At 44.0% G+C, this 20763-nt stretch overlaps 1 protein-coding gene across 1 annotated transcript in view; it reads right to left on the minus strand.

The window, feature by feature from the left end:
• Positions 1–20763, minus strand: part of fgd6 (FYVE, RhoGEF and PH domain containing 6) — a 49247-nt gene that overhangs the window by 2331 nt on the left and 26153 nt on the right. Inside the window, 12 exon segments of the mRNA XM_084330495.1 lie at positions 157–305; positions 3113–3241; positions 4007–4104; positions 9162–9264; positions 9372–9515; positions 10177–10279; positions 10995–11074; positions 11992–12075; positions 15050–15118; positions 17794–17865; positions 19529–19587; positions 19993–20043. Of these exon segments, the coding sequence (XP_084186621.1) occupies positions 157–305; positions 3113–3241; positions 4007–4104; positions 9162–9264; positions 9372–9515; positions 10177–10279; positions 10995–11074; positions 11992–12075; positions 15050–15118; positions 17794–17865; positions 19529–19587; positions 19993–20043 (1141 nt within the window).

Raw genomic sequence — 20763 nt, forward strand, 5'->3', positions numbered from 1 at the left:
TCTCAATGGGACTTCCTGGTTAAATAATGTAAAAAAAAATATATATATATATATATATATTTTTAATTGCAGGCCTGGCGATTTGATAATTGCATCATTCCAAATCGCGATTTCGATAAAAAAAATCGATTAATCGTGCAGCCCTAGTGCGATTACCTCTGAGCCGCGGGGATGTCGTCTGCTTTGAAGATGTAGAACAGCGTGTTCTTGTGGTACAGTTTGAACTGTAGCCTCTGATTGGGGCCGTACTTCTCTTCTCTGAGGAAGAACCCCAACAAGGGCTGACTCTCCAACGCTGCCACGTCCTGCGGGAAGACAGGAAGAAGAAGCATGACGAGGTTTAACAAAAGATCTTTGTTCGTAGGGTTACAATCTTCATCATGACAGATGGTGAGTCATGACTGGGGACGTTTTTGATATCGAAGTCTTTTGAAAAGCCACCAAACACAGACTTCCGAATGAGAATGTAGGGATTTGATTTTTTTTTCTTTTTGAGGGATCAGATGGATGAAGCATTCTAAGGCCTTGCAGCTACTTCCACCGAGCAAACAGATTACTGACGGACAGACTCTAAATGATCACGTGAGCAGACACACAAAAGCACCTTAAGTGACTTACACACCACACACACACACTTATTACACACACACACACACTGCTGCTATTTTCACTATGGAATAATGTTGTTATTTAGCCACCGTTTCTTTTATCTCGTATTGTATAGTTTGTATAGATCGTTGAATATTGTCGTTGGGAAAAACAAGCATCTCACGTTTTGAAAAGCTGTGACAATAAAAGAATGAATCTGAAATTGCGTTGCAAAGCAAATATCCATGTTTCTCCACTTAGCATATTTAGCACGATGCTAACCTTTTCTGCTTTCAATATCTCACAAACCAAAACACGTGGTTAGATATAATATATTATACATAATTAAAATATTATATATTTTGTATATTATGCCATCTTCGGGGTGAGAAGAGTACGAAATAAAAGATAATACTCTATAGGAGTGAGGTACATCACTGTAGGTGTACAGAGTGTAGAGAGTGAGGTACCTCGCTGGCAGCGTAGAGAGTGTAGAGAGTGAGGTACCTCACTGTAGGTGTACAGAGTGAGAGAGTGAGGTACCTCACTGTAGGTGTAGAGAGTGAGAGAGTGAGGTACCTCACTGTAGGTGTAGAGAGTGAGAGAGTGAGGTACCTCACTGTAGGTGTACAGAGTGAGAGTGAGGTACCTCACTGTAGGTGTACAGAGTGAGAGAGTGAGGTACCTCACTGTAGGTGTACAGAGTGAGAGAGTGAGGTACCTCACTGTAGGTGTACAGAGTGAGAGTGAGGTACCTCACTGTAGGTGTACAGAGTGTGAGAGTGAGGTACCTCACTGTAGGTGTACAGAGTGAGAGTGAGGTACCTCACTGTAGGTGTACAGAGTGTGAGAGTGAGGTACCTCACTGTAGGTGTAGAGAGTGAGAGAGTGAGGTACCTCACTGTAGGTGTAGAGAGTGAGAGAGTGAGGTACCTCACTGTAGGTGTAGAGAGTGTAGAGAGTGAGGTACCTCACTGTAGGTGTACAGAGTGAGAGAGTGAGGTACCTCGCTGTAGGTGTACAGAGTGTGAGAGTGAGGTACCTCACTGTAGGTGTAGAGAGTGAGAGAGTGAGGTACCTCACTGTAGGTGTAGAGAGTGAGGTACCTCACTGTAGGTGTACAGAGTGTGAGAGTGAGGTACCTCACTGTAGGTGTACAGAGTGTGAGAGTGAGGTACCTCACTGTAGGTGTACAGAGTGAGAGAGTGAGGTACCTCACTGTAGGTGTACAGAGTGTGAGAGTGAGGTACCTCACTGTAGGTGTACAGAGTGAGAGAGTGAGGTACCTCACTGTAGGTGTAGAGAGTGAGAGAGTGAGGTACCTCGCTGTAGGTGTAGAGAGTGAGGTACCTCACTGTAGGTGTACAGAGTGAGAGAGTGAGGTACCTCACTGTAGGTGTAGAGAGTGAGGTACCTCACTGTAGGTGTAGAGAGTGAGAGAGTGAGGTACCTCACTGTAGGTGTACAGAGTGAGAGAGTGAGGTACCTCGGTGTAGAGAGTGAGGTACCTCACTGTAGGTGTAGAGAGTGAGAGAGTGAGGTACCTCGCTGTAGGTGTACAGAGTGAGAGAGTGAGGTACCTCGCTGGCAGCGTAGGTGTACAGAGTGAGAGAGTGAGGTACCTCACTGTAGGTGTAGAGAGTGAGAGAGTGAGGTACCTCACTGTAGGTGTAGAGAGTGAGAGAGTGAGGTACCTCACTGTAGGTGTACAGAGTGAGAGAGTGAGGTACCTCGCTGGCAGCGTAGGTGTACAGAGTGAGAGAGTGAGGTACCTCGCTGTAGGTGTACAGAGTGAGAGAGTGAGGTACATCACTGTAGGTGTACAGAGTGTAGAGAGTGAGGTACCTCACTGTAGGTGTAGGTGTAGAGAGTGAGAGAGTGAGGTACCTCACTGTAGGTGTAGGTGTAGAGAGTGAGAGAGTGAGGTACCTCACTGTAGGTGTAGGTGTAGAGAGTGAGAGAGTGAGGTACCTCACTGTAGGTGTAGAGAGTGAGAGAGTGAGGTACCTCACTGTAGGTGTAGAGAGTGAGAGAGTGAGGTACCTCACTGTAGGTGTAGAGAGTGAGAGAGTGAGGTACCTCACTGTAGGTATACAGAGTGTAGAGAGTGAGGTACCTCACTGTAGGTGTACAGAGTGAGAGAGTGAGGTACATCACTGTAGGTGTAGAGAGTGTGAGAGTGAGGTACCTCACTGTAGGTGTAGAGAGTGAGAGAGTGAGGTACCTCACTGTAGGTGTAGAGAGTGAGAGAGTGAGGTACCTCACTGTAGGTGTACAGAGTGAGAGAGTGAGGTACCTCACTGTAGGTGTACAGAGTGAGAGAGTGAGGTACCTCGCTGGCAGCGTAGGTGTACAGAGTGAGAGAGTGAGGTACCTCGCTGTAGGTGTACAGAGTGAGAGAGTGAGGTACCTCACTGTAGGTGTAGAGAGTGAGAGAGTGAGGTACCTCACTGTAGGTGTACAGAGTGAGAGAGTGAGGTACCTCGCTGGCAGCGTAGGTGTACAGAGTGAGAGAGTGAGGTACCTCGCTGGCAGCGTAGGTGTACAGGACTTTGTTCTTGATGACGAACCACAGCCTCTTCCACTGTTTCTTGTTGCCCTTTGACCTGTTCAAGTATCCACTCATAGAGGAATTCTCCGTGTTGGCCGACACCTGATGCAGAACACAAAAACAACTTAGTTGCGTATTTGTAGTTAGTTAGGTTCTACCAGGATATTTGTAGTGCGTCAGGTTCTACTAGGATAATTGTAGTGAGTCAGGTTCTACTAGGATATTTGTAGTGAGTCAGGTTCTACCAGGATATTTGTAGTGAGTCAGGTTCTACTAGGATATTTGTAGAATCAGGTTCTACCAGGATATTTGTAGTGAGTCAGGTTCTACCAGGATATTTGTAGTGAGTCAGGTTCTACCAGGATATTTGTAGTGAGTTAGGTTCTACTACGATAATTGTAGTGAGTTAGGTTCTACTAGGATATTTGTAGTGAGTTAGGTTCTACTAGGATATTTGTAGTGAGTTAGGTTCTACACAGAACTTGTAAGTTGCTTTGGATAAAAGCATCAGATAAATGACTAAATGTAAATGTAATGTAAATGTACTAAGATAATTGTAGAATCAGGTTCTACAAGGATATTTGTAGTTAGTTCGGTTCTAAGATAAGATAAGATAAGATATTACTTTATTAATCCCCTTGGGGAAATTCCAGATCAGGTTCTACAAGGATATTTGTAGTTAGTTCGGTTCTACTAAGATAATTGTAGAGTCAGGTTCTACTAGGATATTTGAAGTTAGTCAGGTTCTACCAGGAAATGTGTATGTTTAGAAACTTCGCTCTATCAGAAACTGGATTTCCGTGGATTTATTTTGGTCTGATGTCTCTGGATTCCACGTAGGCCTGGTCAGTATGTAACGCTGCCCACCTCTTTCAGTGCAGCAGGAATCTTCTTCTGTCTCCTTGAGAAGGAAAAGGCTCCTGACTTCCCGATGGGGGAAACGGACGTTGAGGCACAACGATCACCTGGAGACAGAAGACAAACAGAAGAATAAATAAACCCAAGGGCTGTGGCGTTCCCCGACGCAACAAAGACCACATAACAGGAAGAAACATAATTAAATATCACCTATAATTACTTGTTTCCAGTAGAAAATAGAAATGAACAGTGACTTACTGTTCTTCTAAGCAACCCTGTTACTGTCCTGTAGCAAATCCATTGTTATATGAATGTTTTACTTTGTATGGAAAAAAACATTGAACTAGCATTTATCCGCAAGTGTGGTAATTGGGGTTGGGTACTGACTGTTCACATTTGAACCTATACCAGTACCAGTACCATATGCTCTCTCCTTTCAGAGAGATGTCTCTCTGAAATGTCCGTGGCTAAAACTCAGAGTGCGCTCAGAACTTTAGGTGTGGAGCAGAGTTTTGATTGATTGATCATTTTATTAACAGATTGCAGAATGGGTACAATACAGTACAGCTCAATACACACAATTGTTAAGGGAATGCAGACCAGAGAAAGACTTTCGTCTTGTTTACATCAGGGTCCCCCATTTTCAATTCATCATAACATATATGACATACAGATAGACAGTACTGCTACATCTTCATCTATACAGAGAAGAGAAGAGAAGAGAGGAGAGGAGAGGAGAGGAGAGGAGAGGAGAGGAGAGGAGAGGAGAGGAGAGGAGAGGAGAGGAGAGGAGAGGAGAGGAGAGGAGAGGAGAGGAGAGGAGGAGAGGTTGTAAATATACGTTATATGCGTACGGCCTGGGCAGCCAGCATCTAACTGTTCTAACAGCAATATATAATCCATTTCAGAAGCAGAACGCACGCAATAAGTTATAATAATAATTATTATTATTGAAAAGTTCTGCATGGGTTTATAAAGTCGTATTTGGGGGTACTGTATTTGGGGGCAATTGACCAATGGTTTGCTTTCAACCCATGAACTCCTTCCTCTCTCACCATTTTATATATATATATATTTTTTGTATCTACTAAAACTGTGTTGTATTATATTGTTTGTTTTGTAAAGTGTCTTTGAGAATTAGGAAAAGCGCTATATAAATCTGATGTATTATTATTATTATTATTATGAATGGTAGGCTTTTTTAAATGTTTCTCATCTGGGTAAGAATTTCTTATTTCGGTAAGAGTGCTCTCGACCACTCTTATAATTTGTTCTTGCCTGAGAAAAAAGCAACAATAAGAAAACTTTGCTGAATCCCAGGTAAGAACAAAGTAAGAGGAAATGCTAGTTAAGAACAAAATCTGTTCTTATATCGCTTCATGCATGAGGCCCAATCTATTTATTTTTTAAATCTTTTCCCCCCCCTGTCTATTCAATCTGTTTAAACCAATGGGGGTTTTCTTCACAGTTGCAGTTAAAGATTATGCTACACTAATATTATAATATAAGACGTCACCATCACTTTCATACCAACCGTGCCCTTATAGTCTATTTGCCAACACAATGAACCCGGACATTTTGGAACCACCAAACTTTTATGATGGATATGGATAGTATGGGTCACCAGCACTTAGAAACTGCCGGATGCTAAGTTGTACATGTTGGGCATTTTTTTTTTGTTGCATAATTAGCAAACATTTGCATAATCACCTAAATGGACAAATCTCTGAAACTACTTGATCAATTTCAACAATGTTGGAGTGGTTTTGGGGGTTATTCGGGATGCTGAATCCATTGATGGTACTCGAATTGCTATATTTACTGGAATTTACCAAATTTCTACTCATTTTGGTGCATTTTCAGTCAATTAGAACGTTTTAGAGGACACTGAAATTATTACATTTGGACAGCACAGACATTATGTATTCACAATATCTCTACTGACCCCAAATAGTTCCTATGGTAATGTCATATTGTCATAGTACAGTAGATAGGCAGGTGTATAAAGATCTGCGTTGTCAAGACAAATACTCAGATGTGAAGGGCATCCGCTCTTTTATTTACTACCTGTAACGTCACAGCAAATTGGAAAAACACTAAAACTGGTCAAACTGTGTTCCTTGTTCCACCCCCCAGGGTGGAACTACACTACTACACTTCCTGGCAAGTTCTATGGCGGTTCAAAGTTCAGAGTTGAATTATGAATTATGTCAATAACTGTTATTATTCGCCACAAAAGGTAAAGTTTTTGACAAATATTGAAATGCAGTTAGTGTCTCCTCCCTATTGTTAGCATGTAGGAACAATTAGATCTGAAATTAGTTTCAAAACGGTTGCACTGTGGGGAAAATAAAAAAGTACACTAGATTACAGTAGATATCATTATCTGTTCTTATGCACACCTGGTGATACTAAATCCAAATTGAACTCGGGCATTTGAAAGATAATATATGTATATAAATGTGCGAATTGGCTATAATAAGGTAATGTATAAGCATCTATTCTATATTCTATAATAATATTTCAAATTGCATTGGTCCGGATGGGAGAATTCAGTACTGTATCTACAGAACCTTCGGTTTTATCATCTTCCCTTTATTTATTTCCTTAGATTTTTTTGTACACATGATCTCAAGAGGGTACTGAACGAGGTCAGTGGCAGTTTTTTAAGTTTGGTCATTATTATCATGGTGTTATTCACTGTCAAAGATGCAAAGAAAAATCATAATTCATATTCTCCTTTGTTTAATCACAATTTAAGCAAGCCTAGTAATAGACACAATATTTCTGACACTGTGAATACATTCCCTGAGGTCCATAGATGTACCTAGATACCAAGAATATGCAAATAGCCCTTGTAGAAGTGGAGCAATATTCCATTTACCTAGGTATATATTTTATGCGGATTTTCACATCGTGTGGAACAGGTTACAATAACATAGCTTAATAAAACAGAAATAACAAAAGAAAGGTATTTACATTTCTCAAGCATATAGGCCACAACATAACAATATGCGCTTTTTCTCTTCAGTTTTCTGATTGAGCCGATGAATGACATGAGTGTGTGCATCATCCCAGGTCTGAGAGTCACTGAAGGCCATCGCTTCGGATCACTCCACTTGATGAGGCAAGCGACCACATACAGCTGCATATCAAACGTTATATGGCTTTGGCTCATACCGAGTTGCTTAAGTGATGTGTCTAAGTAGGCCATGGTACTAAGCACTGTATGGTTTGGTAACTTTTCCTTCCTTTGATACCAGACAGGAGACAAACTTCAAAAGGGATGGACTTGTGGCTTGTATGATCGTGTCATGCTACCGTATGACTTCATCGTAGGTGGTGACAATGCCATGGTTTGGTAACTTTTCCTTCCTTTGATACCAGACAGGAGACAAATTTCAAAAGGGATGGACTTGTGGCTTGTATGATCTTGTCATGCTGGAAGCTGCCAAGGTCATATTCACGGTGCAAGGGAATATTCTGCACCTCAGCTTGCACTCTCTTCGCAAGCTTGGTGATAACTTCATCAGCGGCAGTTGTTTTATCTCCTAGCTGACCATCAGATGAGCTGAGCTTGCGTTTGGTTGCATTTCTAGACTTAGAGCTATAACATGATTTGTGACAAACTAGAGGCTGAGGCTGACACCATGGGTAGCAATGATGTTCAATAGAGTCTCAGTTGTAGCTGAATCGTCAAGCTCTTCACTCCTCTGAAGCAAAGCTGTAATGCCTTTTGGTCAAATTAACAAAAGAAGAATGCACTATTTGTATCCTCCGTCTCTGCACTACCACACACTCTACATTACAGAGCAATATGGATACATTGCCAGGATGTACATTTCGGACGGGCTGTTCACTATTCCAATGAAAACGTGTATTTCCCATGTTATTGAACTTGACTGGTATTTGCATTAGGCCTACCTTTTGGGTCTCTTTCTCTGTCTCAGTGCCTCAGATCTTCTATCACACAATTCTACATTAAGTAGAGCAAAAGTACCATATGAATACTCTACAATATTTAGAATCAAACTTGATGCTTCTCTGTGTGACGAGGGATAGAGCCTGGTGACGCGAGGCTAGGTAATAACAGGTAATAATCACACATGCATGTCATGACATACATTGGTAACATAGCTAACTACTGTAGCTATGCATTAACATTAGTTACCGTCAGATGGCTAACGTTAACCCTAAGAGCTAGCTTACTACAGCTTGTGATCATATTATATTCAGTGTTTGTTATTATTGGATAGTAATTAAACTAGTTTGTGTATCTCTTTCTATTTTCTCAACTTACTTGCATTTAAACAACAATCCTTGAAAATCAGGGGTCTGTATTTGCTGCAGCTGCAGTTGCTCGTTGCCACAGTAGGAATGAGATCATGGTGCCACTACTCACTTGGAAGTTTTGCGTTAAAGATTAGCGCACTGAAGTCTCAGTCAAGGCTATGAACTGGGTTTCTGAGGACATTTGATAAGGTAACAGTTACATACAAAAATCCAATAGAATAGTTTCTAGTTGTGGCAGCACACTGCTCCGCTGCCACGTGGACTCATGGCAGAGCTCATTCTCTTTACACATACAATTGAACATTCCATGAAAATGATCTATAAATTCAGCATCTTCTGAAACATTTATAAACTGAAAATTCATAAAAGATTGCACCAAAATAAGTAGAAATTTGGTAAATTCCGGTAAATATTACAATTTTGAAACTTTTTTCTTCTGTTAAGTATCATAAAGGGATTCAGCATCCTGAACAACCCCCAAAACAACTCCAACATTGTTGAAATTGATCAAGTAGTTTCTGAGATTTTCCCATTTAGGCGATTATGCAAATGTATGCTAATTTAATAAAAGAAAGACTCATTTAATCAGATTAATCACTGTATTCAAATTGAGGATTTAGTAAAAAAAATTATAATAATAATAATAATAAAAAAAAAAAAAAAATCTTTTTTTATAGACATTCAAAGCTTTGTTCGAATACTTCAATAGAAGCTTCGAATGTTAAAAAATGACATTCGGTACAGCCCTATATACACTAAACATGTAAAGGTACCCAAATTTGGTACAGATTGATCTCGTGTGAATCGGACACTCGTGGAGTAAGGTATCCGAACCGAGTGGTAATGTCGGCTGAAGTGCAGAAAGACTTACTGTTCTCCTGCAGCTTGGCGAAGCAGTGGTCACACACGCGTGCCGGCTGGTTCTTCAAGTACTCCAGGTAGTACTTGTTAGAGGAGCAGGCCTGACACACCACCTGTTCACACAGACACACGACACGAATGCGGTGAGAAGAGGTGTCGTGCGTGGAGGACAACACAGTGAAATGATGGAGTGGCAGGAGGAGGAGGAGCGGTGTGCCACCTTCCCACAGGCGCGGCAGTGATGGCGTCGCCAGGTCAGGGTGAACTCGCAGGTGCACATCATACACATGGTGGCCCTCAGGTCTGGGATCCAGATGGGAGCCTTGGAACCCAATGGGGCCCCGCTGTCTCCGAGACCGTCTGTCTGGAATGGACGGAAACAGAAGAGGCGTTGCCACAGATGATTAACTGTCAGTTATATAATAATGTGCATCTGTTACATATCGACAACCAGGTTGAGGCATATAACATAATGAGGCAAACAGAACAACATAATGAGGCAAACAGAACAACATAATGAGGCAAACAGAACAACATAATGAGGCAAACAGAACAACATAATGAGGCAAACAGAACAACATAATGAGGCAAACAGAACAACATAATGAGGCAAACAGAACAACATAATGAGGCAAACAGAACAACATAATGAGGCAAACAGAACAATATAATGAGGCAAACAGAACAACATAATGAGGCAAACAGAACAATATAATGAGGCGAACTGAACAACATAATGAGGCGAACTGAACAACATGAATTTCCCCAAGGGGATCAATAAAGGTATATTTTATCTTAACATAAATCATAATGAGGCAAACGAAACAGACAACATCCACTTCAAGGTTTTACAGAAAGCAACGACCTGCTAACTGCTTATCCATCCTCCTAGTGAGCCATCTCCAAGTCTCTCACACACATACATACACACACACACACACACACACACACACACACAGACACACACACACAGGCACACACAGGCACACACACAGGCACACACACACACACACGCAGAGTCTTACCTCCTCCTGACTGCGGCTAGATATGAATGTGATCTTCTTCTTGGTGTAGTCGTCTATGGCCTTGGCGATGGCCTCCAGCCACTCGTCTCTCTCTGTGGCCGAACTGCACCAAGCACACGACACAACAGAGCCCTCAGTCAGCCACCAGAGGGAGACAGTGAGACCCAACAACCACCACCAATCAGCAGAGGGGTGGCAATCACCCGAGGCCTCACCATACGATACCATCACGATACTCGAGTCACGATACGATAGTATTGCGATACTAGTAATTATATTGCGATATGCTGAGTATTGCGATATTATTAATATTGCGATATATTGCGATGTATTACCTTTTTTCAACCGCAAAGTAAAACTTTGTCAACGTGTTTTATCTAATAAAATAAAGTTTTCAGTCTGTTCATCTCACTTCGATCGTTTTTATTGCAGAACGTGGTATTTTCTCAAGCAGACGGATGTCAACACTGTAATAATCTGTGTTGCGTCATGTACCTGACAAACTGAACCGTTTGTATTACAGTCATATTCCAACTTTTAACTGAATGCACACAGTGTGTGTGTGTGTGTGTGTGTGTGTGTGTGTGTGTGTGTGTGTGGACTACTGTACTATTACAGGTATTGAAATGAACAATTCAACCAAATAAATAAATAAATAAATAATTAAATATCGATACTTGGCGTCCCTGTATCGATACGGTATCGCCACCACTACTACGTGTCGATATTTCCCCCCCCCACCACCACCAGTCAGTTATGCCCACGGAGTGAAGATTGTACGTGTGTGGGCGTCGGCCGCTGAGGGCCGTGTGGCTGACCTGGCGGACAGGATGAAGGAGCGCTCCACGCTCTCGATGTTCAGCTCGTTCTGGTACGCCTCTTGGCTGGGCTTACTCACCTGCCACACAGAAACAAAACCATGGTCACAAATAAACAAACCCATCGTCGCAAATAAACAAACCCATCGTCGCAAATAAACAAACCCATCGTCACTACTGACCAGGGTTGGGCACCGAGAACCGGTTCTAATAGGAACCGGTTTCCTAACTTCCGGTTCTGGAACCGGAAGTAACATGTTTGAATTTCGATTCTTATTATTATTATTTTTTTTTTACTTTGTTAATTAATACCCTAGTTACAGTACAGCAACCAAATTAAACTGTATCACGTCAACTGACAATGTGAATAGTATGAAGAAAATAAAAGATTAAAAAAAATCTCGTGCGAAATAAGCTGTGACCTGTTTTGACCCACTGCACCTCAAAGAATCGGAATCGAGAATCGTTTAGAACAGGTATCGAAATGGAGAATCGGAACCGGAACCGGAATCGTTCAAATCCAAACGATTCCCAACCCTACAGTACTGACCCTGATCTCAAACCCTGCTCCAATCACAACTGTCGCTTCTCTCGGACAAACAAAAAGTTCCAAGTTCAAAGTTCCTTTTATTGCCACACGGCCAGGTAGCAACAGTTGTGATTGGAGGATCAAGAAAAGAGGGCCGGGTTCTTTTAGAACGTGCCTCAGCGGTCCAGTACAGTAGCATGCCGGGCCCACATTCACTTCCAATAACATTGAAGACAAATCCTATTGATTTCTGTTTCCAATATCTCCAAAACCAAAACAAAAACATTGTTTTCTTTTTTGAATGGACTGAAATGACGCCCCAGATGAGGCTTCTTAAAAAGTGGACTATCCCTTTAAAAATTTGACTATCCCTTTAAGTGAGACCGGCCACATTTATAAAAACCTCTGTGGGTGTATTATTTAACAAAATAAATCCAGATCATAATTTGTGCGCAGTGGTTTTCTTACCTTCATCCCCGCCAGAGAGAGCATGCTGTTGAGTTTATACTGGCCCGACTGGACCGGAGTGGTGTACATAAGAGCGTCGTTGAACTGGAGAGACATAGAAGAAGAACAACCTGATGATACACATGGACCAGTAGCAAAATGTCAACACTTCAAGCTAGGAAAAAGGAAAGAGAGACAAAAAAAGTGTTAATCCGCACCTTAACATGCAGGCAAACGCTTAAATCAAATCAAATCAAATGTATTTGTATAGCCTGCAATCACATGTAATTGCCCCCATGGGCTGTACAAGTCAAGAAGAAACATCACAATAGATCCAGAACAAAAACCACCATGCAATCCATTAGGGCTGTCCCCGACTAAGGATTTGGATGGTCGACTATGATTGGCCAAAATTTGCCGTTAGTATAATATAAAATATATATATATAAAAAATGTATCATTCCATTTGGGCTGTGGGGGGTGCTTAATGTCTGAAGGAGTCGACTGAAGGCTTCTTGTGCTCTGCAAAAGCATGCAATTGGTCCACTGATGGATACAAATGATATTTGTCTAGTCTAGTGTGTTCAATAGATAGGTGAAATCCTCTTTCAGTGCCTCTGTGCCTGTTTTCTTGGCAGTTAGCCTCTGGTATGTGTGCCATTAGCGTTAGCCACGCTTCTAGGCCTCTTTGCTTTTGGAAAGAATGATTAAAAAAAAAATATATATATATATATATATATATATATATATATATATATATATATATATATATATATATATATAAATTTTAATTTTTTTTTTTTTTTTTTATTATATTTGACTAAGAGGTTGGCCAGTCGACTACGGCTCCTTTCGACCGATTAGTCGACTAATCGACTAATAGGGGTCAGCCCTACAATCCATATTTATGCGACACTCCCAGACTTTCCTCGATGAAGATGAGGAGCGACTCACTAAAACGTAGCAATAGGAACAAAAAGCACCACAGGCGGCGTGGAGGAGAGAAACCTCAGGTTCAAAGGGGAGGATCCCCCGATCATCATCAACAACAACAACATGGTCCTCTACCTCCACATCCTGCGCTCGATTCACGTGGGAACACTGGGACCAGTTCAGCACATCACGTCGCTCTGATTTATAGGGGAAAACTTCAGAATCATGCTTTTTGTTGTTGATGATTGAAGCTTATGCCTGCACCTGTTAAGATGCGGATTAACACCCATATTCTGCTTCGCTCTGGAAGGCCAGAACTCAAGACCATGGGACTCTGTGAGTAAAGCTTATATCGTGCATCAACTACACTACTATTGTAGCAGGTATTCCCCCCTTTAACTACTAAAATAGACGAGTACAGGGACTCGTCAGTGAAGATACACAAGAGAGAGAAATGTGACAGCTGAGCATAAGATGGATTCAAACCCCCGTGCAGCCACCTCACACACGGGGCGGTTTGTCAGGTGCAGCCACCTCACACATGGGGCGGTTTGTCAGGTGCAGCCACCTCACACATGGGGCGGTTTGTCAGGTGCAGCCACCTCACACATGGGGGGGGGGGGGGGGGGGGGGGGGGGCGGTTTGTCAGGTGCAGCCACCTCACACACGGGACGGTTTGACAGGTGCAGCCACCTCACACATGGGGGGGGGGGGGGGGGGGCGGTTTGTCAGGTGCAGCCACCTCACACACGGCGCGGTTTGTCAGGTGCAGCCACCTCACACACGGGGCGGTTTGTCAGGTGCAGCCACCTCTCACACGGGGCGGTTTGTCAGGTGCAGCCACCTCACACACGGCGCGGTTTGTCAGGTGCAGCCACCTCACACACGGGGCGGTTTGTCAGGTGCAGCCACCTCTCACACGGGGCGGTTTGTCAGGTGCAGCCACCTCACACACGGCGCGGTTTGTCAGGTGCAGCCACCTCTCACACGGGGCGGTTTGTCAGGTGCAGCCACCTCACACACGGCGCGGTTTGTCAGGTGCAGCCACCTCACACACGGGGCGGTTTGTCAGGTGCAGCCACCTCACACACGGGGCGGTTTGTCAGGTGCAGCCACCTCACACACGGGGCGGTTTGTCAGGTGCAGCCACCTCACACACGGGGGGCGGTTTGTCAGGTGCAGCCACCTCACACACGGGGCGGTTTGTCAGGTGCAGCCACCTCACATGGGGCGGTTTGTCAGGTGCAGCCACCTCACATGGGGCGGTTTGTCAGGTGCAGCCACCTCACACACGGGGCGGTTTGTCAGGTGCAGCCACCTCACACACGGGGCGGTTTGTCAGGTGCAGCCACCTCACACACGGGGCGGTTTGTCAGGTGTAGCCACCTCACACACGGGGCGGTTTGTCAGGTGCAGCCACCTCACACACGGGGGGGCGGTTTGTCAGGTGCAGCCACCTCACACATGGGGGAGCGGTTTGTCAGGTGCAGCCACCTCACACATGGGGGAGCGGTTTGTCAGGTGCAGCCACCTCACACATGGGGGGGGGGCGGTTTGTCAGGTGCAGCCACCTCACACACGGGGGGGCGGTTTGTCAGGTGCAGCCACCTCACACATGGGGGGCGGTTTGTCAGGTGCAGCCACCTCACACATGGGGGGGCGGTTTGTCAGGTGCAGCCACCTCACACACAGGGGGCGGTTTGTCAGGTGCAGCCACCTCACACACACGGGGCGGTTTGTCAGGTGCAGCCACCTCACACACGGGGGGGCGGTTTGTCAGGTGCAGCCACCTCACACATGGGGGGCGGTTTGTCAGGTGCAGCCACCTCACACATGGGGGGCGGTTTGTCAGGTGCAGCCACCTCACACATGGGGGGGCGGTTTGTCAGGTGCAGCCACCTCACACACAGGGGGCGGTTTGTCAGGTGCAGCCACCTCACACACGGGGCGGTTTGTCAGGTGCAGCCACCTCACACACGGGGGGGCGGTTTGTCAGGTGCAGCCACCTCACACACGGGGCGGTTTGTCAGGTGCAGCCACCTCACACACGGGGGGGCGGTTTGTCAGGTGCAGCCACCTCACACACGGGGTTTGTCAGGCAAGTGCACCAGTCCAATTCTGGTACCGGAGGTCCTGTGTTACTCACCAGGAAGAACATTCGCGGCTGCATGACCTTCCTGGATAACTTCATCAGGGTCCCCTCCTTCAGAAACACCTGAGAACAAAGAAATTACGTCACTATCTTCAGTATCTCCGTCCTTCACAAACACCTGAGAACAAAGAAATGACATCACTATTTTCAGTATCTCCGTCCTTCACAAACACCTGAGAACAAAGAAATGACATCACTATTTTCAGTATCTCCGTCCTTCACAAACACCTGAGAACAAGGAAATGACATCACTATTTTCAGTATCTCCGTCCTTCACAAACACCTGAGAACAAGGAAATTACATCACTATTTTCAGTATTTCCGTCCTTCACAAACACCTGAGAACAAGGAAATGACATCACTATCTTCAGTATCTCTGTCCTTCGGATGCCTTCAGTCAGTGTGTATGTGTGTCGTGGTGCCAGTGTGTGGCAGCCATTGAGCCCACGTAGCGAGGTGGTGGCGGAGGCAATTTCCATCTCTACATTGTAAAGCACAGTGTCTAAACAATCACTATATAATTCACATAAACGATTCACTGATTGATTGATTGATTTTATTTATGGATCCAAAGACACAACAAATCCAAGGTAAAAGTGACAACACTCATTTTCAGCATGGTCAACGATGTTCTGACCAAAGGACATACACAAATAACATATAAAACAACACATAAGGCAAAAGTCCAATACAACAAATCCATGTACATATCTAAAAACAAGTCAATATCATCCTGACCAAATACCATAAAATAGCGCATTTCATTATACCATCATTAAAACAATACAAGTATGACCTGACAGCTATCCGGCCACTTTACCCTAGATATGAGCGAACCTGACCTTTAAATATTCCTCTAGAACCTGACAGTTTTATCCTGAGTGGAACGCTGTTCCACATTGAGATACCGGTGTAGAAAAATTAGCTCTGAGCCATTTTTTACTTGACCCGCGGCACCTTACAAGAGCGAACACTGGCCCTGGTATCGTGTCCATGCTGCGTATGGACCATATTGATCTGATACTTCAGATAGCTTGGGGCTGTACCATTTACTATGTTGAACTATGTGGTTCAGTTTCACCTGTGGTGCACTGGTAGCAGTCCCACCTTTATGAATTCGGCACGTCCTACATGCGTTCTGGGAGGCACACCTAGTATGTACCGAATAGTGTTGTTTTGCATCACCTGAAGTTAATTTTTTTATTTAATCGACAGACCACTGAACCATGCTGCGCTCGCATAGTCAAAATGACATTGAAGCAAGGAGGACACCAACAGCTTTTTAACAGCAAGTTCAAAAAGCCTTGTATTCCGATACAGGAACTTGAGTTTGCCTGCACACTTGGATAAAATGTTGGCAGCACTATTCTCACAGGAGAGAGACTGCTCTAGTGTAAGTCCTAGGTACTTGACACTAGTTTTCCCTGTGACTACTGCTCCGTTACAGGAGACTTCCAGAAGTTCTGAATCATCTGCATACAATTGTAGTTTACATGTCACAGATGCTGGCATGTCATTGACATATATCAGAAATAAAAGAGGACCCAAAATTGATCCTTGAGGCACCCCACATACAATGTCCAGAGGTTCTGATCTGACGCCTTCCACCTCACAGACTTGAGTTCTCCCTGTGAGGTAAGAAGTGAACCAACTGACAACTTTGACGCCAATATAGCATGGTTCACGGTATCAAAAGCTTTCTGTAGGTCGAGCAAGAGCATTCCAACATAATTGCCATCCTCAAAATGTTGCGTGATGTAGTCAATGAGATGAACGAGACAGGTCTCTGTGGAGTGGGCTGCTCTGAACCCTGACTGGTGTTCATACAGCAACTTGTTGTCTACTAGATACTCCTCAACCTGCTCATAAACTAGACGCTCAACTACCTTAGACGTAACTGTCAAAATAGAAACCGGCCTATAGTTCCCAACGTCTGTCTTACAATTCTTCTTAAAAATAATGAATGAATGAATTCTCGTGAGCGTAGATGTTATGGGGACATGGTAAATGGTAAATGGCTGCTTTTTTATATAGCGCTTTTATCCAAAGCGCTTTACAATTTGTTACTCACATTTTACCCGTTCACTCACACATTCACACACCGATGGCGGAGGCGACCATGCGAGGTGCCAACCTGCTCATCGGGAGCAATTAGGGGTTAAGTGTCTTGCTCAAGGACACATCGACACGCTGCCCGGGAGGAGCGGGAATCGAACCGGGAACCTCCGGATTGCCAGACGACTGCTCTACCTACTGAGCCACTGTCGCCCCCCACGTGTAGGGAATGGACAAGCTACATGGACGAGCTACATGGACGAGCTACATGGACGAGGTACATGGACGAGCTACATGGAGGAGCAGCTACATGGAGGAGCTACATGGAGGAGCTACATGGACGAGCAGCTACATGGAGGAGCAGCTACATGGAGGAGCTACATGGACAAGCTACATGGACGAGGTATATGGACGAGCTACATGGAGGAGCAGCTACATGGAGGAGCTACATGGAGGAGCTACATGGACGAGCTACATGGAGGAGCAGCTACATGGAGGAGCTACATGGAGGAGCTACATGGACGAGCTACATGGAGGAGCAGCTACATGGAGGAGCTACATGGAGGAGCTACATGGAGGAGCAGCTACATGGAGGAGCTACATGGAGGAGCTACATGGACGGGCTGTGGATCAGATGGCTGTGTGTGTGTTGGTGCTGCAGCTGCAGTGGTGGAGCGACTCACCCTCCCAGGCTGGACGATCTCATGGTGGCCGTTCAGACTGTACTGAATGTGCATTAGCTTCTGAAAGTTGTCCTGAAAAACACAACGAGTGATTGGGAGACATTAGGCTACATAACTTTATCCGTACCCATATAAGAAAATTAACTGTAGTAAAATTAAGAGTAGTACTCCTGTGGTTTTTTTTACACACACACACACACACACACACACACACACACACACACACACACACACACACACACACACACACACACACACACACACACACACACACACACACACACACACACACACACACACACACACACACACACACACACACACACACACACACACACACACACACACACACACACACACACTTCAATACATTTCCCTGTGCTACATTTCTATAGTGATTCCTTATCATATTTCTATCATATCTCAGAGTTAACGTTCCAATTTTTAAAAGCCAAATTGCTAACCGCTAAATGACCGGATGTTGCAGAGAACGCACTGACGCCGGTGACCCGATCTGCGATGCTGAGCTAGTTTTGACTAGCGATTTTTAAACTGACACTTAGGATTAAAAATCCCCTGCCTTATCAGAGAGAGAAATGTATATTAGAAGGCTTTGTTTCGGGGGGGACTGAATGAATGAATGAATGAATGAATGAATGAATGAATGAATGAATGAATGAATGAATGAATGAAAACTTTATTTAACAGATTGCAGAATGGGTACAATACAGTACGGCTCAATACATACAATTGTTAAGGGGATGCAGACCTGAGAAAGACGTTTGTCTTGTTTCCATCAGGGTCCCCCATTTTCAATTCATATAGACATTTATGACATACACGACATACATGACATTTATGGCATAGGGACATATAGGTATTTAGTACTGATACATTTGTGACATAAACGGTATTCAAATATACAGTACTGTTACCCCTAGATCCTGACAGAGTATATACATATGATGGGGAGGGGACTGTACATTAGGAGGGGGTGGGTGGGTGGGAGAGAAATATACATACGGTGGGGAGGGAATATATACATACGGCGGGGAGGGAATATATACATGCGGTGGGGAGGAGACTGTCTATTAGGAGGTGGTGGGGGTTTTGGGCATTTACGGTGGCCAGTTTCGAATTGCAGCCTCCCGTAGGTGCTCTTTAAGAGCGGTTTTGAATGTGGGCAGGGATTCACATTCCTTTACAGCTTTGGGTAGGGCGTTCCACATTGTTGTGGCATAATTGCGAAATGTGTTTAGTCCCTTGTTTGAGCCGAATCTGGGTTTAACATGATTTGTGGAGCTCCCTCTGGTGTTGTGATCGTGGTATTCACTGACCTTTGGGAAGTATTTTGACATGTACATGGGCACCCCGGTCGTATAGTGTATCTTGTAGACCAGGCCCATTGCAAGTTGCTGTACTCTGTCGTCTACTCTAAGCCATCCTAGGTTGTCAAAGTGGGCAGGGGTGAGGTGGGTTCTGGGGTTCAGGTCAAGTAGTAGTCTGAACCACAGACGAAGATAGAAGTGATCTATTGATAGTCCATTCATTTTCCTATAGCTGCAGCAAAGACTGGAGACTCCAGGAGAAGCCAGAAAATAGTCACCGGTGAGAGGTCTATTGATGTGTGTGGACCCCCCACCGGCCCCCACACAAAGGAATACTATAGTTTGACTATAGTTCATTTACATATGAAGCTCAAAGACTTTCTTTGAATATTGTTTTGTTTTCTCACCCCTTGTTTCATGATGTCGTTGGCATGGTTGGCCACCTCCTTCACGATGCCCAGCGCAGCTGAGTGAACAACCAAACAAACAAACAGATCAGAGCTGGCATGCGTTCCGTCCTCTCCTCCCGATGTTAAATGGCATTTCATTAAAAGCCCAATCCACAATCAAAAGGTAAACAAAAAGGTTTTCCCCCCCCCACACAATGAAATGTGGTTTTGGAGGATTACATTTTTTTTTCATTCTCAAATTGATACAAATACTGCCAGTAAAGAGCTACAGCTGTAAAAGCTTTGTTTGCACGTGAAATGTTTGTATATATTAGTAAAAAACTAAAAAGGTGTATTTTTCATCAAGTCAAACTCTGAGAATATAATGTACATAAACCCAAAATTGATTATGGTCATATAGATGTATATGTTCATAATATAGATGTATATGGTCAAACAGATGCTATAAATTAACGTCTCACCTTGTGTGTCTTTATAATCCTCAGAATCCTCAGGTAGATTCTTCAGATAATCTAAAAAGGAGCAGAGAGGTTCATGAAGAAGGAGGCGGAACACGTCGCCACACAGAGAGCGGTTAAAAGGAGAACGCCACACATTTTAACACTTTGATCGCCATGGTTAAATTCATAATTTACCATCCCTCGCCAGCTCTATTTGTCTATGGAGAAGTTCCCCTTCTTTGCAGGGCTATAACTTTTTAAATTCTATTGCTAAATTGCCATTATTAGGGCCCATTCAATGTCCTATATGTATTGTTCAGGGTGTAGCAACGTTAAACTTTTTCATTCACATATTCATACTAAAATATGGTCTAAAGTATAAGTATGTTTTTATCGTTTTCTGCAGCTTTCTCCAGAACTTGATTTATAGCTCCAAATGCATTATATTGATGATGAAATACAGTTTGATAGCAATCGGCGCCAGATAAAAAATGTCAACTGGACGTGGTTCTAGAAGTTACTACGTATCATCTGATGATGACCGGATGGGCGGGGGGCGTTGTTTTTTCGAGTTATTTGCACCGATCGATGTTCACTGTGTCAAGACGGAGTCTCTCTAACGATAGCGAGTGCCCGGACGACATAATATGCGGAAATGCCCCTTTGAACCGGAACTGCTCATCCATATTATGGATGAGCAGTTCCGGTTCAAAGGGGCATTTCCGGTTGGCGATCTGCCGATCGGCCACCAGATGGCGCTCTTGAACCGCTAGAGAGTTGAGTGGAGCTTTG

This window comes from Notolepis coatsorum, assembly GCF_963971535.1.
Source record: "Notolepis coatsorum genome assembly, chromosome: 15".
NCBI classification, from domain to species: Eukaryota; Metazoa; Chordata; class Actinopteri; order Aulopiformes; family Paralepididae; genus Notolepis; species Notolepis coatsorum.